The 26,692-nt window shown below is 36.6% G+C and overlaps 2 protein-coding genes and 2 long non-coding RNA genes across 12 annotated transcripts; 2 read left to right on the forward strand and 2 right to left on the reverse strand.

Annotated features, from left to right (window-relative positions):
- The first annotated feature begins 105 nt into the window (after positions 1 to 105).
- Positions 106 to 8,421, forward strand: LOC107225326 (synaptic vesicle glycoprotein 2C). Of its 4 annotated transcripts, none has more exons than XM_046736367.1 (12): positions 107 to 238; positions 1,103 to 1,153; positions 1,349 to 1,510; positions 2,134 to 2,296; positions 2,398 to 2,519; positions 2,812 to 3,050; positions 3,287 to 3,631; positions 4,943 to 5,090; positions 5,431 to 5,590; positions 6,054 to 6,181; positions 7,389 to 7,492; positions 8,046 to 8,421. In XM_046736367.1, the coding sequence occupies exons 3-11, from the start codon at positions 1,390 to 1,392 to the stop codon at positions 7,463 to 7,465; spliced, it is 1,503 nt and encodes a 500-aa protein (XP_046592323.1). In that variant the 5' UTR covers positions 107 to 238; positions 1,103 to 1,153; positions 1,349 to 1,389; the 3' UTR covers positions 7,466 to 7,492; positions 8,046 to 8,421. The 4 variants fall into 4 exon arrangements, with proteins under 4 accessions (XP_046592324.1, XP_046592323.1, XP_046592322.1 ...); XM_046736366.1 differs by lacking the exon at positions 107 to 238 and adding an exon at positions 583 to 720; XM_015665753.2 differs by lacking the exon at positions 107 to 238 and adding an exon at positions 583 to 720 and having other exon boundaries at positions 4,946 to 5,090.
- On the reverse strand, positions 603 to 2,139 carry LOC124293836. Its single transcript, XR_006903706.1, has 3 exons — positions 1,442 to 2,139; positions 797 to 1,312; positions 603 to 722 (listed from the first exon to the last, which is right to left on the reverse strand). It is a non-coding gene; the product is annotated as an uncharacterized LOC124293836 (long non-coding RNA).
- On the reverse strand, positions 2,943 to 13,256 carry LOC124293837. Of its 4 annotated transcripts, none has more exons than XR_006903707.1 (5): positions 13,118 to 13,256; positions 10,982 to 11,219; positions 5,414 to 5,684; positions 4,926 to 5,068; positions 2,943 to 3,069 (listed from the first exon to the last, which is right to left on the reverse strand). It is a non-coding gene; the product is annotated as an uncharacterized LOC124293837 (long non-coding RNA). The 4 variants fall into 4 exon arrangements; XR_006903710.1 differs by having other exon boundaries at positions 4,926 to 5,120; XR_006903708.1 differs by lacking the exon at positions 13,118 to 13,256 and adding an exon at positions 11,732 to 12,218.
- Positions 13,188 to 25,381, forward strand: LOC107225325 (synaptic vesicle glycoprotein 2B). 3 transcript variants are annotated; one of them, XM_046736369.1, is made up of 12 exons: positions 13,188 to 13,323; positions 15,933 to 16,089; positions 16,414 to 17,104; positions 18,179 to 18,235; positions 19,880 to 20,041; positions 22,079 to 22,241; positions 22,444 to 22,565; positions 22,684 to 23,149; positions 24,109 to 24,326; positions 24,443 to 24,602; positions 24,716 to 24,843; positions 24,939 to 25,381. In XM_046736369.1, exons 3-12 carry the CDS (start codon positions 17,101 to 17,103, stop codon positions 24,992 to 24,994), a joined length of 1,536 nt encoding a protein of 511 aa, XP_046592325.1. In that variant the 5' UTR covers positions 13,188 to 13,323; positions 15,933 to 16,089; positions 16,414 to 17,100; the 3' UTR covers positions 24,995 to 25,381. The 3 variants fall into 3 exon arrangements, with proteins under 3 accessions (XP_046592325.1, XP_015521238.1, XP_046592326.1); XM_046736370.1 differs by lacking the exon at positions 15,933 to 16,089 and adding an exon at positions 13,717 to 13,818 and having other exon boundaries at positions 13,198 to 13,323; XM_015665752.2 differs by lacking the exon at positions 15,933 to 16,089 and having other exon boundaries at positions 13,189 to 13,323.
- The last annotated feature ends 1,311 nt before the right edge of the window (positions 25,382 to 26,692 follow it).

The following is a 26,692-nucleotide window of genomic DNA, read 5'->3' on the forward strand; positions in this document are numbered from 1 at the left end:
GACCTGGATAAATAAAAATAAGAGAGAATAAAAAATTCAAGATAAACTGCTAGTGACGTGATTTAAACAAATACCAATTTACGACGTGTCACGTCATTATTCCAGTGAATATTGTGTGAAATTATCTGGTATAGTCAAGCGTAAGGAAACCGATCGAATGTAAATTGGGATCCTTCATGTTCTCCAGTTTTTATCAGAGAACAAAGTGTTCGACAGACTACACAAGAATAAATCTAAAGTAAGTGATTTACGCTCGTCTGAAACTTGGTCAAATGATACTTTCGTAATTATAATTATCTTAGTTTTGTGAGCGTGCATCAGCGGCGAATGATACGTAGAGTGTGAAGAAATTAACTCTCTGGTAATAATTTGTGTACGGATAACAAACTGTTTAACATGATACGGTCCATTTGACCTTTTGAAATTGACCCAAATAAAATTCAATTGTAGGTAATCATTAAAAATATTCATCTTCTTCTTCTCCTCCTTCATCCTGATCTTCTTATTCTTTTCACACGTGTATAACTACTTAAGGGCATCAACGTCTCTCGCTGCGTTATAGCTTCCTCCTTCTATTTGGATATTATTTTTCGACTGACGAGAGCGTCGGACGGAGGTGAATTCTCTTCGGCGTCGATTTTGCATCTACGTTTTTACAACGTACAATTATTAACGTTAACAAAGCTGTTATGGAAGTCGAAAATCAACAACCAACGAAAGGTCTGTAAAACAATAACGTAATTTCAGAAAACTATACACACCCTCCGAGAAATATCGGATTTCAATTTTAACGTACCATTTTAACGTAGCAAAATTTAAACTGTCGTAAAATCTGACGGGAGCCGCTTTGTGGTTTACAAAACTGACAGGTCACTCCAAATTTTTACCGACGAATCCTTTTTCGGAAAAAAATCCTCCTTTGTTACGCATTAACTTCCATCTGCTTGAAACAGCGGTCAAAATCGTGGTGTTTCAGTTTATTCTTCGGCTCCATGAATCGGGGTTTTCTTTAATTGCGAGTCGAAAATTCAAAGAGGTCGCGACATTGGTTCAGAAGGTTACAGTACTGTATAATACTGATGAGTTTTTTTTGTTTGTACAGGTGTAAAGCCGCCGTTAGAGAGTGAAGTCCAAGATGCAGTTGATCAAACAGGTAAATCGAGGAAAGGTTTGAACGTCAAACGCAGCTGTAAGCAATTGGCAGTTGGCTTATTCTTCGGCACAACAACATTCGGCGGAATGTAGACGCCAATAATTTAGTCCTCTTTGTGTTATTCAAAGACCCTCATCCGCACCTGACGGCCATTCAACCCTAAAAAGTCCAATACGATCGTTATCTTTATCACAGGTTTCGGAAAATTTCACTACAAACTCTTCGTCATCTGTTCAATGGTGTTCATGAACACCGGACTCGGAGCCAGCAGCTCGGGTTTGATCGTACCTGCGGCTTCATGCGACTTCAAAATGAGGACCGAGGACAAGGGTCGGTTGACCGCCGCACCGATGCTCGGTAATCCAACGCCCTCTCAGTTTCCTTCTTCGTCCGAATTCACCTTATCGTTGAGAAAGGTTCTTCATGGTCATATCTCTCAGTTTTTTCCCGACATTCCCACCTCCCCCGTCCCACCCCTTCCTTTTCTGTCCGCAAGTGCAACTGACGAAAAAAGCTCAACCTCATTTCGAACGACGAATTAACTGCACGGCCACTCACGTGATGCATAAAGTGCCCCGAAGCTTTGATCGATATGTCCGACACTCGGGACGGTCAAGTGTCTAATTTCCATTAGTGAGACCACGTGACAAACCGACTCACAGACGCACCGCGTGATACGGTATCACTTTTAACTAAACGATGTCGTACGACGCGTCTCCCGGTACGACGGTTATTAATTTTCAATTGATAAAAAGTCGGTGATGAAAACTGGATACGATCATCGACGTTTGCGCGCTGTGGAAACATGTTAAAAATCCATAAGCATCGGTGGAACCATTCTTCGATAATCCCAACTCACTGACATCTCGGTTGGAATCGCTATCGTCGTCGTCATTTGCTACGAGCTACACATCCGATCTATCCATTGTCTGAACAAATCACTCAACATCTTGCGGTTCATCGTTATCTTCATTTTTCAGGCATGGTCTGCGGCTCGTACTTCTGGGGATGTTTGGCGGACATTAAAGGTCGGCGAACAGCGCTGCTGGCAGCACTTTTCCTCGACGGATGTGCCGGTCTTACTTCAGCTTTCGTTCCGAATTATTGGGTCTTCGCTTTCCTCAGGTTCCTAAATGGATTCGCGTGAGTGAAACCCGCGAGCACTAGATATTGGGTGCAATTTTCAGCCTCGAAATGTAATATATATGTATATATATATACGTATAAAAGCATTCGTTTTCCAGCATCACCGGACAGAGTGCCATGATATTTCCATACCTCGGTGAATTTCAACCCAAGAGATTGAGGGAGACCATTCTCTGCTGGCTGGAGATGGCTTGGACTGCTGGGATCATCATGCTCCCTTGTACGTCCGCTAATACATATAACCCACTTCGCCATCATAATTCTTTTAAAGGATTAATAATCTTATAGTACATGATCCTTGTACTATCGATTTGAGATTTATCATCGTCAGAATATATCCGGAAGGACAAAATGTCCTTCGTAAAGATGAACGTGTGCAGCGTCTGGCTGATAAACGGTTCCTTAAGCCTCTCTCGTTTCATGCATCTGAAAAGTGACAGTGACAGACGTCAACGCACGTACCTACACGCCACTTTTGTAATTCACCGTCACAATGAATCTTCCTATCACAGTGCTGGGTTGGCTGATAATCCCAATGACGTTCCGCTACACCTCGGAGAACTTCTCCTTCGCCTCGTGGAACCTCTTCGTCCTGATCTGCTCGCTGCCGGCTCTCTCGTTCAGCGCGGTGCTCCTTTTCTTTCCAGAATCACCAAAGTACCTGTTTGAGGACAGTCAGGATCACCGAGCGATGCAGATTCTGGCTCGGATGTACGCTGAGAACTCGGGAAAGCCGGCCGAAAATTATCCCGTAAGTAGTGGCTGATGTGCTGGAGACAGTACAATTCAAGGGTAATTATTTGCCGGATGAATAATCGGCACCGATTCATAGTTGTACACTGAGAAAAATTTCATTTGTTACAGTAACTAGAAAAATTGAGTAAAACAGGTATCGTTAAAAAAACTGTTTGAATATTGTGTAACCGTAACTAAAAATTTCTCTCAGTGTAGAGTTTTATAAACGAGATTCACTCCGTTTGGGTGCAGGTGAAGTTCGTCAGGAGCGGCGGCGATCCTTTGGAAGCTAAATTGGCGGTAGTTTCAAACGACGGTCTAATTTCACCGGTGAAAATAAAGCGCCGTAAGAAGCTGCTAGGGAAAATGTTGGGCGACATCGTCAAGCACACGATGACGATACTGCGGCCACCGTACCTTACGATAACGCTTCTCACCTCGACGATACAGTTTGCAATGACCGCCGCTTATTACACCCTGATGAGCTGGTTTCCGGAACTCTTTCGAAGGTTCGCCGAGTTCGAGAAGGAAAATCCGGATAGCTCTGCCGGCATTTGTTCCCTTTCCTTCGTAATGCCAGTCGCCAACTCTACCACGGTAGGTTTCGTTTCAAGGGTAGTTAGGGCAAAACGGTACAAGAGTCCCAAAATTTGGTGCTTCGATTGAAAAAAAAAAAACCAAAAATTACTTTCCAGAGTTTTTCAAGCTCTGTAAAATAGCCCAACTCCCATTTTTATGATCAAACAATAGAATAGTATGGTAAATCAATTTTATTGACACAAATCGAGGCATGTAGCTAAGCATTTCGATGAGGCCCATTTTTTTCTTCTCAGTCGTGACATTAAGCGATTTTTCGAACTTTGAACTGACTAGGACACACGGAAGATCAAGGCTGATCGTTGAGAAAGACCGATTAAAATCTGTTTCGTAAGTTTAATATTGTAACTATGTTTTTAATCAGCATCCAAACTAGAAAAAAAAAATTAGGACGAACTGCTTTGGAAGGATTTGGGCCATTTGAAAGAGCATGAAAAAATCTAAAAAGTACTTTTTGATTTTGTGTTTTAAATTAATAAATCAAATTTTGTGACAGTTTTTTTACCTTCTGAAAAATAATAATGATGGCACTTGTACCGTTTTACCGTACCAACTTTTATGACGAATAAATCTTTGCCAGTCATGCCGATCGAGTTTCACTTGCACATTTTGTTTTATTGGAATCAATGACAATGCGAAGTATTGTTATTGACAATGTAACCTTAACGCGAGGTTAGCTGGTCGAAAATCGATGTTAAGTTTAACATTTATCAAATTGTCATTCTCATAAGCTCTGAAAATCTTTTTAATATTGAAATAATATAAAATGGTGGAATAACAAATAAAAGTTGAAATATCGATACTTCGTTTCAAAACCCTTTGAAACGTTCATAAATATAGTATATCTGTTCAGTTCTAGAAGTTCACTGAAAAATTTGCTTATTATTCTCACGATTGAAAATTTAATCTTGCAACATCGCACCGACATTGATTACGATCAGCAAATGTCGATATGGAATTGACAGCTGAAAAAAAAGTAATCTTCTTTGCTGCAAACTTTTTAAAAAACAGTCTTCCGAATAAAACGAGCCATCGTAAAGAAAAATCGGACGAATCTGCTAGATTTACAATAATTTTCAAGCGATTTTAGACGAAGCATCAACATCCAAGCTTTCGTTTTTAACTCCAGTATTTATGTATTTTTGCACAGATTTTGGCGATTTAGAAATACAATAATATGACAAACACCTCAAGCGCGGCTACATGTTAATAAAATGACTAAAAAATCATCGATTTTCACCCAACCCACGGCTCTGTTAAATCGCGCCTGACCAATTTCAATGTACAGAATTACCTTAAAACAATCTTCAGCAGGTAGACGTCGTAGATGAATTTGGGTGTGAGACCAAACTCCAGGGTTCCGTCTTCCTTTACACAATTTTTCTGGGTCTGGCCTGCATTCCCACCAGCGTCTGGCTTCCCTTATGCATCGGACGTCTGGGGTACAGATTTTTTTTGGGTAAGGCTCTCAGTTTCACAAGTATCAAAGCTAAATTGAAAATGTGCTTTTATATAACTCGTGAATTTTTTACGCGTTTTTTTCATGACGGTTGAGCGAGTCTGTGAATGGGCATGCGCGAAGTACAGAAAAGTGCTTTTTTCCGTACTGCGCGCATGCGCCGTAGCAAAAAATCTGACATTACGCGACCCTAACCTCAATTTCGGGCTTTGTGAAAAAACGCTCAACGCTGCTACGCAATATACGATTTTTACTATCACTGCTAATTTTTGCGACAGAGACTTGAAAATACAAACTCAGTTGTTAAACTATTACATTCTTACCAACTTTCATTTTTCAGTCGTCAGCACTGTGTTTCCGGGCGCTGCTGCCGTTGGTCTCTTCTTCGTAACGTCATCGACACAGAATCTGATAGTTTCTTGTATATTCGAAGCCCTGACATCGATGGGAGTTAGTGTGGTTTACTGTGTGCTGGTCACTTTTTATCCCACACATTTGAGGTAATACGATCGATATCTGTACGTTTCATTTTCCCCAAGGAGCAGTTCACTTTTCGAACCTTCGTAATTGCTTCGAATAACTTCGGAAGTATCTCTGTAACAATACAATTATCCAGTAATTTTTTTTACGATCAATTAAAACAATATCACAATTCATCAGAATTTGATTTTTCTCTGTACATCGTCTAAAGAAAAAAAAAAAAAAAAAATTAATCGGAAACACTAGTTATCTCGTCGTTATGTCTTCTGCAAATTTTAACGAATCATTTCGTCCCAATTACCTTAAATTTTCACCTTCCTTAACTTGGAATTTGTTTTTCGAAAAGTTTTCACTCCGCACTGAAGAAAATCCCCGGAAATTCGAAGATTTAAAATAAATTAGGAGAAAAATGGAAAAGGATCAAGAATATTTGGCTGATAAATATATTCGAAAACAAAGTTTACACTCGCGTGTTGTTTTCAGGGTAATCGCAGCGTCCTTTTCTGCATTGTGCGGTCGTTCCGGTGCGCTAATTGGGAACCTGATGTTCGGCTACCTGTTGGACCTTCATTGCATTGTTCCGATTGCGGTGGTCGCTGGCCTACTGTTCTGTGAGTTTCATTCTAAATATATCCCAACCTTCCGCTTTCCTATTCTCGACGTAAATTAGGGGTCCAATAATAGCACGCACTGTACATACATCTCTGTATACTAAGGTGGTCGTTAATTTTCAACGGATACTTTTCGTTCCTGGAATCGATAGATAACGACGAACAAACCGTGAGTGAATTATTTCAGATTTTTAGCTTCATTGGGATAGGTGGCGAAATCTATTTGAAATTTGTAAAAAAAAAGAAAAAAAAAAAAAAAAACGAACACACATTTTCGAGTAAAATGAAAGTAACCTGTTCTTTGATTCATTTTATACGATCGGAAGAGAGGAAAAAATCGAAAATTACAAGAAAGAAAAAAAAAAAATATAAAAACCAAATAATTTCGACAGAAAAATGTATTTGACGGTGTTTTTATCACATTGCAACGTTGTCCGGACTATATTTATTTAACATAAAACACCCATCTACGGTATAAACGTTAAAACATATCATACATCGTTCATAGGTTTGAATATATGGTCATGGTAAAATAAATAAATAAATATATAAAAATGCAGCTGCGGTCGGCTTTGAAATGCTTTTCATTTGTGAAATTTATTTCGACACCTTTTTCAATTTCGTGACTCGAGAATTTCTTCTTTTCTCCCAAGTTTCGAGCAACAAAGAGAAAAATGAAGTGAGAAATAGTTTTCTACTTTTTGTGCTTGAAGAATGACATCTTTTTCCACTTGAAAAAATTTACAAATCAAATAAAACGAACTGTTCGATGGTTTTTTTTTTTATTCTTTTCTTTTCAACTCGAATACTGAGATTCTTGTTTTGTTTATTTTTTTTCTATCCTTTAATTTCAAACCGATACCGGCACTCCTTCCAATCGAGCTAGAAATCTGAAAGAATTCACACACTATCATTTCGTCATTATCTGTCGATTCCAGGGTGAGAAGTATATACGTTGAAGATTAAAAAAACACTCTGGCGTATAAGTTATATACACGTACAGACTTATCAGCCAGCATTTGGTAATTAATAAAGTTGATAGGTCAAGATCTTAGAACAACAATTATCCCTATTATTAGCGTGATTTCCGTTTCAAAATACGACCAACCGAAGCTTTATATTCTTCTCAAAATAACCGTAGCCTATTCACATAACATCAGACCTTACACCAATTCACTCACGTAATGTAATTAATTACACTGCACAGTTGGCGCAGCTCTGACCTTCTTTTTGCCAAGGAAAGCTAAACTTGAGAAAACCGATTCTACGCCTGTGATGAACTAGAACACGATGCCAACATGTTCCGTTAAAGTAGGTATTAGAAAAAGTAGAATAAAAAAAAAAAAAACACAAATAAACAATCATGTCTCACACGTTTTCCATCTCTTTCGTAAATTTTCATACTTTTTAGAATCAATAATCGTTGTAAAATAATAACCATCCTCATGTTGTGAATAAATAATGCGTCAAAATTGTTTGCACCCTTCTTCGCGCACATCGAAATATCAGCTTGTACAGAAAGCAAACGACAATATTGACAATAATAACGAAATAAGGACGCAACGTTTCGCGATGGAATTACACAGGTGTACAAACATTCTTTTCAACAATTGGACAAACTTGTGTTTTTCATCGCTTAAAAGTTAACGAGACTGGAAAAATACCGCAATTATCACAGCTTAATAATTAATATATCGCAAAATGGACGATCTCATTAACTTCGAATGAGGAAAAAGTGTGTCAAAATTTATCGAACGCCTGGCAGCGAATATAAAATATTTTGATTTCAAAATTTAATTTGATGCCTTAATGCCTTAATTTGATATTCATTGTCAGTTATTTACCTATTAATTTATTCCGGCAGACGCTGACCATCTTCGCCTTGCAAGGAATCGCATTTCTGCTCTACGTTGCGACGAAATTTCCTGGGATCGCATGGACGGTGAATTTTGGTAAATGGAAAAGCGCGCAAGAATCATACTGCGACATAATTAATCATTCGCAGTAACTGTAATATCGCATTATACCTACTTTGCGCAAGTGAGCCATGACGTACCAATAATTATTACCTTCTATAGATAAATAAATAAACGTATAGTTAAAACAAATGCGTGCGTGACCGCTTACGCCGCGTGTGCGTGTGTATTTTTATGTCAACTTACAATATCGATAAATATGTAAAAATAATTTTCACATCGTGCGGACGTGTGTATATTGCAATAAAAATTCACACTCTTCAATTTCACCGCGTACCTAATTACATTATTTCTCCAAATGAAAATACAGGAATAAATCATTCGTGTGATCGTTTAACTTTTGCTTTGTTTATTTTTTATTTTTTTTTATTCGTTTCACCTACGGAGGAAAGATATCCAATGCAATAGACACGATTCCAGGTATAATGAGCGGCGTATCTAGTTCAACAAAATTGATATCAGTGGCCGATGATGATCGGAACCCAACCTCAAGGCAAGTATATGGTCTAAACGAGCAAATCTATTTCCGTACACGGATCCATTAATCTAATCTTCGAATGGATCGATATAGAAGTCTTCCGACAATTACTGCCTCCCTGTTATTATTACATTCCACGGTATAATGACGTGGTTTTTTTTTTCTTTTTTTTTTTTCTTTTTTTTTAAATTTTTTCTACGTCACAACTCGTACAAATCTCCGACGATGCTGGTAGAAATTCAAACGGTTTGTTATTAAAAAATAACCGGAAATTAACGATCAGCTACTGAATCACACCTGCTATCGGAAAATACCTGGTATAATCGCGTATGCGTCTAAAAGACTTGTTGTCAACTATTCCCAAGTACTAAAAATGTGTCACCTTGTTTTCACGTTGATCTCTTCTCTCTCTATCTCTCTCTCTCTCTCTCTCTCTCTCTCTCTCTCTCTCTCTGTTCGTCTATCTTTTTTTTTTCTTCTTATTCTTTTGCTCTAGGTATAAATTTTTGTTTACTTCACACCGATTTCTCGTCACTGTTTCAGTAGTCTATCGAAGCCATGCGAGAGATAAGATCGTGAAATCACCATTCGTAGAAAATGGATTAGAAAAAGAAAAAAAATAAAAAAAAAAGAAATTAAAATTAACAAATAAAAAACGTTATCAGATCTTACCGCGACGCGGCGTTATCTACAGCTATAATATAACGCGGTACTTCAGGAAGCGCTTTAATAAGATTCGATATCGCGATATCAAAAACCTGCTACTACAACGACAGGGGATAAAATAACATATATATATTATATATATGTGTATATACATATATATATATATAAATATATATATATATATATATAGAGGTCGGTCACTCGATCGTCGTAATCAATTTTATGAATTGAACACCGTTATTATTTGAATCAATGAAAACAGTGTCACGTGTATGAATGAACAGCTCGCGTTTTAGAATCTTGGTTAAGATCGTGTTTGAGCTGGTGATAAAAAAAAAAAAAAAAAAAAAAAAAAACAACTACACCGTCAATTATTATCAATTATTATGGTACCAAGAAAATGCATACACTTTTGAAATTTATGCCTGAGTTACAATAAAAAATAATATTTAATTATTGAGCTTTGAATATTTCATAGAATTTTCGTGAAGACGAATTTTTCACATTGCGAATTTCCTGCGTGTAAAAATCGTCCCTCGAATGATCGCGTTTTATTAAAGATCCATTATACGGAGCGTGTCATACTCGCGTGTTTTTTACCCAACTATGACAGTCACATATATAAACGTCTTCAACTGTGTAAATAAACGATTTCTAATAACAAGATGCGAGTATAATCGAAGGAAAATTGGAGCCACTAAGATCTGCAATATTATAATCAACACGTCTTTTATTAGACATTATAGATCGAAAATTGCAGATAGCACGCGGGGACATTTCGGCGTAAACAAGTTTACAATTATTAGCCTGCTAAGGATTTTGCCTGAAAAGAAAATTACGTCCAACTATGCTGGCCAATTATCATCGCAGGCTTGGAAACATGAGATGTTAATATAATTGGTCGCTTCGAATCGGGTTTTTAGCTATGCAAATTTGAATGAGCGAGAAGTCTCGACGCGTGATAGGAAAATTTGAAAAATCAATCAATCTTATCCCAGAACTATTTCTAAAAAATGAATAATTCATTAGCTATAATTTAAACGAATAATTATCGCACAAAGCTTCAAGCCGAACAACTGCCGTGCGAATGAAAGCTCAAATGATCTGAAATTTCATTCTTATCATTACTGAAATCAATATTAATTTTAATTTTTTTTCAACGTCAAAATTTTATCAAAATCGTATCAATTTACTCTGTATGAATCGATTATACATTACGAGGTTAAAAATACTGCGACCAATGTGAAATTTTTACAATAAACGACCACCGTTGGTCAAGATTTGCAGCAAAAATTTTTCTCACGATTACTTGTGAAAGATATTGTTTTCGTCAAAATTCGCTGTCATTAATTGTCGATCAATTTCACCATTATCGATTTCAAACTGACACCTAATTCGTAACTTTCGTTTGAGAAAAGTTTCTCAACTTCACGAGCATGAGTTTCCACAATATTTATTAATTCTTACGGTTCCTGTTTAGCACTAAAAATCTCGATTAACGAGTTCAATTTTAAACTTGACATACATCTTATTACATGTATATAACACACACACACACACCTGACAGACGACAGTACGAAGTTTGTTCGTAAGAAAATTTTATTGCTCATTCATCCGCATCAATTGAAACAATATTTAACCATTGATATATATACAACTTCAACAATATACAATACATACCCGTAATAATTCAAGGAACACGCACAGATGTATAAACTTCTTCGTTGAAAAGAAGAAAAGCTCATCGACGATTCTTATCGTCGTCGGCAATAACAATCCCGGTCTTATTTTGACAACTAATTCTCCTTCTCTCTCTGTTTCTAAGAAACCGAAGCCTTGCCGCAGTCTCAGTGTCGCATTCTCGTCGCGATCATTTCCGCGATTAGCGAAAAACACTGTAATTATTCCACTTTGTTCTCTACGGCAAAAATAAAAAAGTAAAAAAAAAGAAAATAAAAAAATAAATAAATAAAAAAAAAAAAAGAAGAAGAAGAAAACAAAATTAACAAAAATAAAAGAAAAACGTGTATACTCCTACGATATATATGTCATGTGTATATATATATATACCGTATATGTAGATATGTGTATTATTTTTGCGACATTGTTTACGGCAATTAGTGATGTCTACAGAGCGAAAACATGTACTGTTCATCGATGACAAAGCGTCAATGGAACGACGTATATGTACATGTGTGTATGCACATATGTGCATATATACATATATATATATATATATATATATATAAGCTAAACAAGAAGAACCGTTGACTCACAGAGTCGTGTCGGCGACGAGTATTCGCGACGGTTGAATTGTTAAGAAAAATGCGTGTGTAAGAGGTGAAGCTAGAAGTAAAATAAAAATAAATCGGCGGAAGTGATAGACAATGAAGGTGAATTGCCGCGGCAAGTATTTGGACGAAGTAATACCTGAGTATCGGAATAATTGAGATATACATCGAAGTGGAATAAGACGTGTCAGTCGTTGTGAAGTCGTCGGTTGCAATCGGTTGTAAGTTCTGGGAAATGATCTGTCCGAGGAGAATATATCGACGATCCGAATCGCGGATAGTTCTTCTGGTGTAAAACGAAAGCTGGGCGACCACACGTATCGGGAGATAGAGAGATAGAGAGACTCACGGACGGACACGATGCGTGTTTGATACGTTAGCGAAGACGTCGATTAATACAAAGCTGATCGAGGAGAGATCGAAGCAACGCGGGTGTCTGCGGAACGATCGTCGTCAGTGTTTGTCGGAACTTGACGGTATCGAATCGCGGAGACTTGAAACGTCGATCGGCTCTTTCACTGCAACGGTAGTTGGAAACGATCTCGGAAATATAACGGGGAAGAGATAAAGTTATTCGGCCGATATATCAGACGCGCGTAACGCGCTGCAAGCTCGGCGAAAGCTCGCTCGCCGATCGGCTCTTTCACTGCAACGGTAGTTGGAAACGATCTCGGAAATATAACGGGGAAGAGATAAAGTTATTCGGCCGATATATCAGACGCGCGTAACGCGCTGCAAGCTCGGCGAAAGCTCGCTCGCCGATGATCTTCGAGATTTCGCCACGTAACGCATCCGACGCGATACGCCTCGCGCAATTATAGCCCTCTGACAAAACCGAGTCTTCTAAGCTGTGCACCGCTAAGTTCTAATTAGGGATACCAAGCCGAACGAGCTGCATGCGCCGCTGATCAACGACCGCCTTTTCTGACATTGAGCCATTTTTCTCAAAGCCAAATTCCCTTCCCGATAGACGGACGGCAATAAAGCTCTACAGATTTTCAAACATACACGGAACGGGTCCGAAAGTCAAGTGCGCTTTGATTTGTCGTGCAAATTTTGTTATTTTATTTATTTATTTATTTATTTTTTTTTTTTTATTAGTAGTTGCCTTCTACTCGTTCAGTTGTACGGAAATTAATTTCACCGTCCGGTCGGGTGCGTAAATTTAAATACACACACACGCACGCAATTTTTATACCGTTTAATTCGATCGTTTTTCACGCATTATTTTTCACTCTACGTTATGTTTATAGAAATAAATCTACGACGATAAAGATCTCCGATAAAAAATGGTATCATCGTAGTTTGTATTTTTTTTTTTTTTCTTTTACGATATTCCACGGAACAATTGAATAACGTAACGCTATTTGAGGCAGCGACGTGTTTTAAACAATCGTCACAATTCTTAGGTACGCGAAACGGTTTCCGTCAACCCTGCAAGTGTCTGCTCTAAAAACAATCTCGATTGCTTGAAACTATAGATACTTAAACCGACCAAGAATATATAATTAAATGTAAAACGTACCTGCGAGTCTCCACGCCGATTTCGCAATCGTTAAACTAACTGCAGCATTGAGCGAAGCCATTCATCGTAGACGAGATTTTGACGGAAGTTGGATGCGTTCCTACTCGTCCATAATTCGTTTCGGATTTCGGTGAAACTTTTGTCGAAGTTCTCATCACGCCGCGATCTATGATCTGCACCTTTCAACGATAGCAAAAATCAATTTGGTAAGATATTTTTCGAACACGATCAACGAATCTATCCGATTCGTTCTTAGACAGTACGTAATTTAATTAACACACGCGTGTAACAAATTTTTTTCTTTCCAAATATAGTTCGTTTCATAGACTTTTTTTCAAATCGTAATCTATGAGAACATGCGATTCGAGTTTAAAAATAACCACCGATATCTTTAATTGCCTGTTAATTTCCTGTTTTCATAGATAAATTTTTTAACTTTTCATCGTATAATCTTACAAATATTTTTAACCTTTCAGAAGTTTACGGTGAATTTTTTTTTTTTTTCTTTTGTCTACTTGACTTTTGTTTTCTTTTTATTCTTCTACCTTGCAATCATCGTAAATAAAAATTTATAACTGTTCGATTATTTCGTCTCGTAGAGATTGGCATCGAAACGTTTGAAAATCAAACTGAAGAAAACAGAGAAGATAAAAAAAGAAGAAACAGAGTTCCGGTGATTAAACGCTACAGAAATGTACAAAGTAATCCAAAAGCGTGCTTGTAATTCTCTAATAATTCCAAACAAAATGCCTGCACTGAGGGAAATTTTTAATTCCGGTTACCGCTCAGTCCTTGACTATTTTCATTTTTATCACAATCGAAAAATATAGTTCTAGGTGGAAAATGAAAATTACTTTTCTACCTGTTACCAGAAAATCTAGTATTCGTTGCTACTCTTTCTCATTACGATCAATGTTGCTATATTTTCTTGCAACTGTTGCGAAAATTTAACGCTCGTGCAACGATAAATTGACGTTAAAGCCTTGTTTAACTAAAAAAGTAGGTTCGAATCGTCGGTGATAACTAATTCGATCCATCCGTATTATAAATTATACAAGTTCAGCGTATTTAAAGGTATGCATGCGTACGAGTGTCGGAAATCACGACTCTGTTATAATATTTATTGAGAGGGCTGTCAATTGTAGACTGTCAGGCTACTACTCGAAAGTGTCGATTGATATCGGCGATTGAATTGATTGTCCGTATCTTTCAATAACTCACGCTGCCGACAAAGATCACCGATGGATCAAACAACGCGTTTATATTCTTGAATGATACACGCACTCGAACTGCTACTTACACGAGTACATTTGACTGGTAAATTTTTCTGTCTCGTTTCCTGATTGTTCTGACGCGTTCAATCTATCTGTCAAATAGTACGATCGTGTCATGTTATGCAGTGTCACTCGTCACCGTTGAGTAACACTTCAACCTACAAGTAGCCAAAATAAAAAATCTGACAATGTTAATCGTTAAACTGTACAACACGTCTAAGAATTGTACAAAATTTCACTTTTTTTTTATTCAACTTGTCAGGTTGAAAAATTTCGCCTCTGAAATTCGAAATAATTGGTAAAAATTTGAATCGATTTCAATTCGGCTGTCCTACGCGTCCATGATTTTATTTACTCATCCATGTATTTCTATGTTTGAAAATTTCCTGTCCACAATTCGTTGAACATCGTGCAGTTTTCAATCAAATTTGAAAGCGAAGTCTGTTTTTTTTTTTTTTTTTTTGCCATCTTCCTTCGTTCGTGTCAAATTTTACAGATAAAAAAACCTTGACTCGCTGTCTGATTTTCATCACGTTCTTTCGTTCAATTTGACAGTAAGATTTCTTCAATTTTCTCAATCAAGTTCAATCTCGCTGTTGCCTATTGCAATTCAAATCTAAATTAGTTTTGAAGGACGAACATAAATGATATTACATACCGATCCAATATTCAACTGTACGGAATATCATAGCGAATTTCAGACTAATAAGACTGTTCCATTCCGTAAGCTTTGTTTGAAATTTGAAATTCATATTTATAACAAAAATTTATTATAACACGACGCCTTCACAAAATTTCCGACGAAACATTTCTCTCGTTGCGTAAAAGGATGTCTATTCTCAAAATTTGCGCGTCATCTTTCGCGTACGAGTAAAAATTACCTGTAAAAAGCCAGGATTGTACAATTTTCGCGATATCGTGATCGACGAAATTATCGAAAAATCCTTTGAAGTATGTGACGTTAAATAAACAGTATTTAGCTTTGAATGAAGGGAAATAATTGCAATAAGATATTTTATCGAAATTTGTTTCAGTTTGAGTTTCAGCGATTTCCTAGCTGAAGAAATTTTCAATTGATTGTTGAATTATAAGTCGAACTTTACGAATTCAGTCTCGTATCTAAAATCGCGAATAAAATTCTCAATGCCACTGGCATAAATTATATCAAATGTAAAATTCAATGTGGTAGCGTAAAAAAAATTTCACGTAGCGTCTTTATTTTGGTTTATTTCACGGTGATCTTAAAAGGTGATCCGTAATTAACTGTTCACCCAAATTTTTGGTACAAATTAGTTCGGACGGTTTTAGGCTATCGCGTTTGAATTCGGTGATTTTAATCTTCTAGAGCTGTCATAAATTGTAAGAAACAGCTGTATTCTTATACAGATCTTTTCATTCGGATAAGACAACGCCTTAAATGCAATTTCGCAAACAATACACATGTTTTCAAAAGATATTGATTCATTTTTCGTTAGTTGGTAAATGAATATCGCTTATTTTTCACCTTTCGTTTCGTACTCTTATTATTTTGTCGTAAACAGGTATGATTCACTCAGTGACACGCATGACCACGACATGTTCTAAAATAAATTTTAACGTTACTGAAAATCATACGTATCCATAAAAATATATATCCAGTGGAGATGAGATTGAGGATACGATTTTTTCCGCAGCAAATTTCACCTTTTACAATAGCAGGTGTGTTCAAAAAGTTGGCAATAATTTTCAAAATATTACCATTGAAACTTATATTTTGTACGGTAATTATTACAGGAACTGATAAATGTATATTTAAAATTTTATCCAACTTTGCATTTGTCAGTTTGAGAAATTTCAACCGTCCGTCTGATAATTTATCGATATCTTCACATCGGCAATTGAGAATAAAAATCATTCGATACGATCAATTTCTCCTTCTGTACTTTCGTCGCTGTTCTATCGATAAAAGATTACTTATTTTCAATCGTCAAATCAAGCATTATATATACTGTTGACCAAAAATAGATATGAATCCTTTTGCAGAAAATCCAGCTATAACTTTCGGCGAAATCAAACAAATCGGAAGAAGGTAATTAACATAGATTGATTGAAACAAATAATAATCGGTGAAAATTCTGTTCGCAATAAAATTTCGCTTTCCGACACATGAGACGTATACGCAAAAATTTTTCACATAAAAATGACAGTGTCGAAAGTTGTGAACCGTTCCGGAATGGAAAACAAAGCTGGATCATGTTTGGTATCTTGAAGTAAGGAGTGAAATAAGAAAAACCGAAACAGAAAATAAAAAAAAAAAAAAAAAAAAAAAAAAAACGGCAACGACCAAAAAACTATAAAGAGAGGAAGAAACTGAACGGAAACTAAAAAATAAAAAAAATAAAAATAAATAAAAAAAATCATTCCTGTTACGTATCTGCTGAGCGAGATACCAGGTTGACAGGCGATTAGCCGGCGCTCCTTGGCTTCGTAATTCATAAATAAAAACAATAATTTTGCGGAGCGATAACCGCGATCGGCAGATATCGGGGTGCGAACCAATGAGCGAGGGGAGCCGGGGTTCAGAAAGACAAAACCCGCGGACCCGACGAAAAGTTCGACATTCTTTCATTTCACACGCGGGGATTCTTCGCCGGCGATTTAACCAGGGCCGATTCTCCACGGAGGAGTACCGATTTTCATCGTCAACGTTAAAGATCGCCAAGACTGAACATGGGTACGTTTTTACTTTCGTAACAACGCGTTCGTCGATATCATCTCACCATATTTTTTCTCCGAAATTAAGTTGCCGAGGATATCAAAGCTGGACCGTTAAACGTGTTTAAAAAAAAATCGGCAGGTTGTTTTCATACGTTTTTATTGTTTTTGTTTATTTTTTTTTCGTTTTTACTTTTTCCAACATTCAACTTCAACAGTCACTCAAGACGTACAGTATTGTTCATTTATAGTTTCGCAGTGACTGAGTATTTTTTTTTTTTTTTTTTTCGTTTTTAATCACAACTGAAACGAGTTTTATGTATACAGAAATTTTTTACGCGTCTAATCCACATGACGTGAGTGAACTTATTATTGAATATTACCGTACTTTATGGTGTCACTTATTTACGGTGAAACGAATTTTTTCCAGTTCACCCTCAAAATCAGCTTCAAATAATACGAAAACAATTGCAATACTTTTTCAGATTCTTACCTCAACTCTAACCCGTGTCACTAATAGGATGGATTGCTCCATTTAAAATGAGCGTGTTTCGCATACATTCTCGGTATATATATGAACATATATATTTTATTACGAGAGCAATAATGTTAGAATAAAAAAAAAAATTCTGTAACTGCGAGGTTTTAGTGGGCATTAGTGCTACTATCTGATAAAAAATTTATATCACCATACTAAGCAATCTAAACGAATTGCACTCCCTTAGAATAGAAAAAGAAAAAAAAATGAGTTTTCGAAGGTATGCAATTCGTCTTAATTGCCTGTTATGACGATGTAGATTTTTTTACACGTAGTATCACTAATGCCCAGTAAAACCTCGCGGTTTTAGATTTTTTTAAACGTTATTACTCTTGCGATAAAATATATACTAAGAATGTGAGCGAAACTCGTGTATTTTAGGTAATAATCTGTAAAAGTTAGGCAATTGGTTTTGAATTATTTGAAGTTGATTTTGGGAGTGATCCGGAAAAAAATTCGTCAACACCCTAAATAAGGGACACCCTACTGTACCTACATTTTTATACCTGCACTTTTTATATTGTTCATTATATACGATTTTCTATATTTTTCCAGGCTTCGATTTCTTGGCAGATGGAGGCGCCGACTTCGAACATGCCATCACCGTCACAGGTACGAGAGAGATCATGATTTTTTCTTTACTTATCGTTCACTCAAACCATTTTTTGCACCTTTTAAACGTTTAATTAACGTTCGGTGATTCTTTCGCCGTATTCGGGGTTTCAACGAGACTTCGACATTGTTTGATTAAAGAGATACGCTTTGCCTGAAGCTTTTTATGCTTATCGTTAAACAAATTGTGAATCGGCACTATTTTCGCTACTATAATTCAATCGAATATACTTATCAGATTTAATTTTTACAAGCACTCACCGAGTACATACTCAACGTTGTTAAAATGATGAATTTTACTGCGGTAATTACGTAAAGATAAGCGATATCCTGAGGGTGTTGTAAAATACCAGAAGGTGCAATCGAATATTCATATCCTGTTATATTGACGTTAGTTTACCGCACGGTGTTTGCCTGGAATGGAGCGTTGCGTAATACGTAATTCGTTCAAGAACTGAAATTTATTGCGGTGATATGATATAACTGCGAGAAATTGAGCAACCTACAACGAAACGACCATAAATCCGCATTCCTCTCTTTCCCTCACGTGTGAAACATGAACGTGGTGGTCAATCGAATATATCCTTCTCAATAAAAAATAACACGTGAATGTCATACGAATCTGCGATGAAACGGATACCGACTATGCATCTATACATTGTTCACAAAGGCGCCACAATTAACGTATCAGATTATTAACGTTATGATTTACGACGTGTGACGGTCAGCGGGTGTAATCAATTGACTTAGCGGATTAGAATAATCGTAGCTTGTTGACGGATTATCTCTGTAATCTAATACAGCCTCTTCACTTTAAGCTCTTCCCCCGAAAAAATAAAACGACAGCGTTAAACGTACGCACTGGTCTGATATATCGCTCGATTTACCGGCGATCTAGTGATTCATTGCCGATTTAAAAACGGATCGCGATCTATAGGCGGATACGAGCGAACTAGACGACCGGCCTTTAAAAGCTCCCGATCGTGGCGGGGTTGAAATTCCGAATTTGAAGAGTAGCGAATGCATCAAATTTCGAATTCTTTGCTGGCGAAACTTAAAGTAAGGAAATCAAACTTTGACGAAACATCAAAGTTTCGAAAGGACAAAATTCCAAAAGGGCGTAACTCCGACGAGTCAAAGTTCCGAAAGTGCAAAAATGAGAACCTTAAAAAATCGGAAACGTCAAAATTCCGAATGATTGAAGATTTGTGGTTTTGTGAATTTCTGGCTTGGTGAAATTTCACCACTTTGATCTTTCCTTGTTTTGAATTTTCGATATTTTCACGTTCGGAATTCTAGTAATTTTGATTTTCGGTGTTTCTCATTTTTTAAACCCACTCTTCGATTAAATTACTCGATATTTTTCGAAATTCCGCTCTATCGCAACTTTACTTTTCGGAACTTTGCTCACCGTAACCTGAATTTTCGAAATCTTGCATTTCGGAACGTTGATCCGTCGGAACTTCAACCATTCGAAACTTTGTCGTTTCTTCAAAGTTTCATTTCTTCATTTCAAGTTTCGGCGCGAGATAATTCGGAATTAGGCGCTTTCGGAACTTCTCAAATTTGGAACTTCAATCCCGCCCCCTCGGATCCTCGCAACCCGAGGTCGCATTACGAAAAATATTGCTTCTTCTTTTCCAGGTTTCGGAAAATTTCATTTCTCGCTGCTCGCCGTCAGCGGGCTGATCTACATGAACACTGCGATCGGCATAACGATATTGTCCTTCGTTTTGCCGGCGGCAAGTTGCGACTTGGAGATGGACTCGACGGCGAAGGGATATTTGACCGCGGCTCCTATGCTGGGTTAGTATTTTTCATTGTTTAAAAAACGGGGCTTCGAAATATACGGGTGAAAACGGATTTTGACAGCGCAGTGAAAAAAGTGCTCGACGCAAACCTTCGCTCGTTTTTTTTTCTAACAACATCAATCTGTAGACATGTTTTGTTAAAATTTTATTTAACGCGACACAACGTTTCGTCGCAAATGAAAAAATCGATCGAACAATTCCTTTATGGTTACTAAAAAATTCCATTTAATTCGATATACTTGTAAATAAAAAAACTCGATTTTTATATGGTTAAATCAATGAAATAATTCTTGCATAAGGTAGAAACTCGATTTTATCAAATCATCAGTGATATTAATTTGCTCTCGCAGCTAATTAATCTTGATGTTGCATTTAATTAACGATGTTCAGATATTAGAGCAATTGAAGATAAAATACTGAATTGTTGAGATGTTATTAATTGCTAATAAATGCATGTAAAATAATTTTTTGAGAAAATGTGTGTGATTAATTATTAATTATTAAAAATTTGATAATTAACATGTAGTTAATAGTGAATCTCGTGTAAAACGCACATTTTTTATACAATTCAACCACAACTCTTAGAGATAAAAAGACAAAAATGCAAAAATGATTTTAAGAAAACGTATTCTGACGAGCAGTTTTATAAATATTTCATTCTAAACGATCAAAAATTCACGAAAATATCAGTCAGCCATACTTAAAAATAAATAACATATCCGACTAAAACGTCAAATGTAAAAACTTTTTTCCATTTTATATTTTTTGTCTACGCAAATCCTCCGTTGGATGCGCTGCTGCCAGATCTATTTTATGCAGAAAAATGCTTGAGTCAGAAGAAATTTATTTGTTATTGATGGTAAATAAGTAACGAAGTCAATCCGATTAGAAGTGATCTTAGGTGACATCTAAATTTAAGTTATTAATTCGCATGTTCACATTTCTTATTTTAGTAAAACAAAACAATCTAGATTCTATTATGATTTATGTGGAATAAATAGTACAAATCACACAGAGACGATAATTTTTTCAACAGCAGTTGAACCGAACAATCATTGTTTTATAGAATGAATTTTTATAGAATAATTTTACCGCGCAGTAAATCTGATTTTTGAAAATCGTTTCTATTGTGAAACCAAAGATTTTCGTATAACGGAATGAGGAATGTTTTCTTCGTGTAGAAAACTAATTCGAGTGTATTGTTTGATTGCTCAGACATAATTTTGGCCGTCAAAAGACCGGAAGTTTTTACCGAGTGCATTTTCACATCGACACTCGGTATGTGCGAAGAGAATGATATTGATTTGCAACGTCCGAGAGCAGCGAAGCCTTAGATCACGCTTATTACGGGATTCCCTGGCTTCGACAATACGGGACATTCTAAAGTGACAAGATCAAATCGCTCAGTCGGATTGTATTTCTGTAATTCAACGCTGTATTGATTCTATCTGTGGAGGAAACCGCTCGGTATTGATATTGATGAGTTGGGAAAATACGGACTCGCTCATGTCAATGCGTAATCATTTTTACTGACGAACATCAAACCAATTCTAGGTCAATGACCAACAACGACTCTAGACAACAGCTGTAAGATAAAGAATATAAACGAACAGGTCGTAATTTGTAAAATAAAATATCTACTATATTTCGTATTGATTGCCGTACAATTTCGGTCAAATTCAAAAACGATTTCGATATTTCAACGAAAATACAAAAAATAAATAAATAAGAAGCTAGCAGTTAGTGTGTCACGAAACAATTGTAAATGCCAATTTAGTAAACATTTTGAAATTCTTCAAGAATATCCGAAGCAAATTAACTTTTCCATAAAATTTTTAAAAAATCTACAAACCTCTTCCGATTTCCATCTCTGAAGTTGGAATTACTCAGCCACTGATGACTTGTGTACACTTTTTCAGAATCGTATGAATTTTTTCAAACAGTTTTTTCGAATAGGGGCGAATTAAATATTTTTTATACCAGGTTCAACACGGAACGAAATAATCAACCATAATCTTGAACCTTTCAACAGGTATGGTGATCGGTTCCTACATTTGGGGCTGCTTGGCTGACACTAAGGGTCGGAAAGTGGTGTTGATAGCAACGTTGCTGATGGACGGTATCGTCGGTGTGATTTCGTCCTTCGTCCAGTATTATTGGGTGTTTCTGGTTTTCCGATTCTTCAACGGATTCGCGTGAGTGTTACTTTCATCTTTGGCCTGCCATCTGAGAAGTTTAAAGACTTCGTCGACATCTCAACGATTTGTCAACATTTCAAAAATCCATCATCAATTCAAAAAAAAAAAAAAAAATCATCAACATACGAAAAATTTATCAGCATTATAAGAATTTCTCAACGTTCTAGAATTTCATCAAAATGTAAAAAAATTTTCTCAGCATTACCGGTGCCATGGGAATCTGCTTCCCTTACCTTGGAGAATTTCAACCAACGAAATACCGAGAGAAGATCCTTTGCTGGATGGAGATGTTCTGGACGGTTGGAGTGATAGTCCTGCCTCGTAAGCAATTATTGTTACATATTGGTTGCCTAATCGGTATAAGCGTTTGGTACATAAGGACGTAAGATCAGTGGAAAGAAATGACTAGTTGCGAATTACCTACTCTCAAAATCCGCAGTTATCGCATGGCTGATCATCCCGTTAAACGTAACGTACGAGTCGGACACGTTCTACTTCAAGTCATGGAACCTATTCGTCAGCATTTGCGCGCTTCCATCGTTGATGATCGGTCTCTGGCTTTTCGCCTTCCCGGAGAGCCCGAAGTTTCTGCTGGAGTGCGGAGAATACGACAAGGCTCTGGACGTTCTCAGGTACATATACGCCCAGAACACCGGAAACGATCCCGCCGACTATCCGGTGAAGAGTCTCCGCGAGAAGCCCAACGCCCCAGAGAGGAGCCCCCGGAAACTGAAGCTTCACAAACGGAAGGAACTCTCCCAGCTGATGGCCGAGGTCTGGGACATGACCAAGGCTCTTTGCAAGCCTCCGTACCTTCGCAACACCTGGATCACATGCGTTATCCAGTTCGGTCTTACTAGCAGCTACTACACACTGATGGTCTGGTTCCCAGAGCTGTTCACCAGGTGCGCTGTTGTTGTCGTTGTTCGAGGAGGGTTTAATTTTTTGAAAACTGAAACTGAACTAGGTCAAGTTGAATATCGTCGAAAGGAAGAAAAGCCGATTCTTTAGTCAAGGCTCGCGAGTTTTGAATTGATTTTATTTGTATGCTCGACTAGATCGAACTTCGTTTTCAAGAGAGAGGTTTTCAAACCTTTACCGCCTCATCCGAGGGTCCGTTTAATCAAGGATGTCATACATTTACTTACTGAAATCGTAAAACCACTTTCGATTACGATCGTTCAGAGGTTGCATAAAATTGAATTCGTTTTGAATCAGTCGGAAATCGCTTCATACCAGTTTGAAACTTCTTGCAATTAGTTTGGAACCGTTTGGAGTCATTTGGGGACTGTTTAAAACCACTTTGGAATCGTTTGAAACTCTCTGAAATTAAATTGAAACAGCTTGGAATCGTTACCGAACCGCTTGAAACCGTTCGAATCGTTCGTCACTTTATCTGTAACTGAATAGACCATTGATAAAATAATTCGAAATCGTAGAGAATCACTCGAAATCACATGACATCGTTGATGAAGCGAACCTTGAAAATCCTTGTAAATTCTGCGATGAGTAGCAAATTGTTACGATTCGTCAACATTACTGTAACTTTCATCTTATCATGTGCTTTGATTCATCAATCCAGTTTACCAAATGATTACCATTGATTTCCAAGGATTACCTCACATTCTAGGTGATTTCCATTAATTTTCAATGCCTTACTGCAATTTCCTGTGATTCTATCAAATCCAGAAATTATTGAGAATCGCACGATAAGGTAGAAACCAACAGAAATCACTGGAATACATTGTCCATTAATTGGAATCATTCATCTGATTTCCAAATGAATGACCATCTGCTCGGCTCCATTTTCTTCTCGGACAAACCTTACCCATTATCTAGATCTTTTATTCACTCCTCTTTCCAGGTTCGAAGAGTTCGAGCTGAATTATCCGGGAGAGACGACTTCGGTCTGCATAGTTTCATCGTTGGAGGACAACTCGACATCGAGTGATCCTTACGGTTGCCAAGAGGAGATAGCGAGCTCGGTGTACCTGCACACTGTCTACATCGGTCTAGCCTGCATCCCTGGTTCCATAATCCTTCCGCTTTTCGTTCACAAGCTCGGAGCAAAGTTCTTCCTGAGTGAGTGTTAATTGATTGGGTTGTAAGATGTGCGATCATCGCTGATAAGATGAGGCAACACGAGGTGTGAGATCCCTCAATGATATCATCTTAATCTCTCTGTCTCTCAATTCCAGTTGCTTCACTACTGATATCGGGTGCCGTTACGATCGGCTTCTACTTCGTCATAAACGCTGATCAGAACCTGATACTTTCCTGCATTTTCGAAGCTCTCACTTCCCTCGGCATCTCCTTACTCTATTGCATAATCGTTGATCTGTTTCCAACAAATCTCAGGTGAGAAGAAATTTTCCCCTACGAAATGACGATTCGTAACTGGATGAACGTATTTTTTTTTTGTTTTTTTTGTTTTTTTCTCACGTCATGATTATCGCCATACAATTTTTCAGGGTGATGGCAGCAGCTCTTTCACTGACCATGGGTCGACTGGGTGCATTGATAGGTAATCTCGTCTTCGGATACCTGATCGATCTTGCCTGCGTCGTGCCGATCGTCCTCTTCGCAGCCTTCTTGTTCAGTAAGTTCAGTGATAGAAGCGAAAAACCGACCGGTCGATCAATCCCAGCTGATTCCTAAGCTTCGGCCACTTTTATGTGTATTTTTGTGTTACAGTTACCGGATTCCTGTCGTTCATGCTCCCAAAAACCGGAAAAGAGACTCTGGAATGACGAAACCAATGGTTATAAACAAGACGTACGAGTTCATCAGTCAAAAACCAAAGGATCGATCGTAACTTCTTTCATTCGTCAAACATGCATGATCCAGTAATTGGAAGCTGCGATTCCTCTTCATTTTTCATTTTCAAAATCGCATACATACAACACGCACTCGATGCGTTTTAAATTATGATTCATTTCCATCGTCGTTTCTTCTCAACCATTTTTTCTAGCATCGTAGTCATTTTCACACGAAAAAAATTCAGCTGCCTCTTAATATGTATATATATATGTATATATATATATATATATCCAAATACTCGCAGGTTATTAGTGTATGTGAGTTCATTTGCGATGCCAAAGTATATAAGCTACCTCGCCACATTCATATACGTATATAATAGTATATATATATATATATATATATATATATATATATATATATATATATATATATATATGTATACACACATATATTTATGCAATCATGCACAGTGTTCAGTGCATTAGTGAAGTGTATCGTAAACCTGTATACATATATTAGAACTCGACTTTCATATATCGGATCTTAATGTTTGTGCATTACGTAGTAAAATCCGTCAATATAATTATGTCAATTGGAAATAAATATTATATATGATATGGATTATGGTGAAATATACATCTATATATATATATATATATATATATATATATATATATGTATATATATATATACGTACGATATTCAATAAACGGGAACAGCGCTGTAAAAAAAAAAAATATATCGCAGTTCCAACCGTTATCATAGTTGAGATAATTATCTAAACAGTATTACGGCTCAATCCTTAAATAATATTATATGATTTTCTTGATAAGCTATACTTATATACATACATGTATATACAATATACATCCATAGTGTACATATTTTACAAACATACGAGATGAATTCTGTCGCAAGTCAACTACATTCGACGATCTGTAAATATTAAATTCAACTACCGTAATTATTAATATGATGATAATGTTAATATGTAATTGTGATATTTATCAATTTAAATACGACTAAGCTGTATATATATATATATATATATATATACATACACACAAACATATGTGCAATGTAATCGTTCGAAGAGTTTCACTCTGTGCATAAGTTACTGAAGGAAACATGTTGAAATCAATATAAAATTATACAAACGGATGATATTCTTACTGTATAATTATTTCATAAATGGTCATGATTTTTTGCAGAATTACCCGTTATAACTTGTAATATTATTTACATGTACAGTGTATGGTTTATTATTTGTTAAATTTTGTTAACAAGAATTCTATGCGGGAAAACGTGGAAATGGGTTGACGTTGTGAAACCCGTTTGAAACAAAAGCAGGTACGTGTGAAAAACGTTTTTTCTTCCATTTTATATATATGCATGTATATCTTGATTTTTGGAGTTATTCTTTTTCTCTGCTTTTTTTTACTAAACATTTTACGTGTACGATAACCTGACAGAAAAATCAAATGGTACTCATGAAGGGAATGCTAAGATAATGCGGTGGATTGATTCCCATATTATATGATCTAAATCGTTTACATAATAATATACATTTACAATATACATAATAATATATACAGAATGATATAATTCTACTCATTATAGTTATAAAATATATACCTTACAAATATAATAAATGATTCTTGACAGGTCGTTGAGACAAAAAAAAA

The sequence above is a fragment of the Neodiprion lecontei genome, chromosome 4 (assembly GCF_021901455.1).
Source record: "Neodiprion lecontei isolate iyNeoLeco1 chromosome 4, iyNeoLeco1.1, whole genome shotgun sequence".
NCBI lineage: Eukaryota > Metazoa > Arthropoda > Insecta > Hymenoptera > Diprionidae > Neodiprion > Neodiprion lecontei.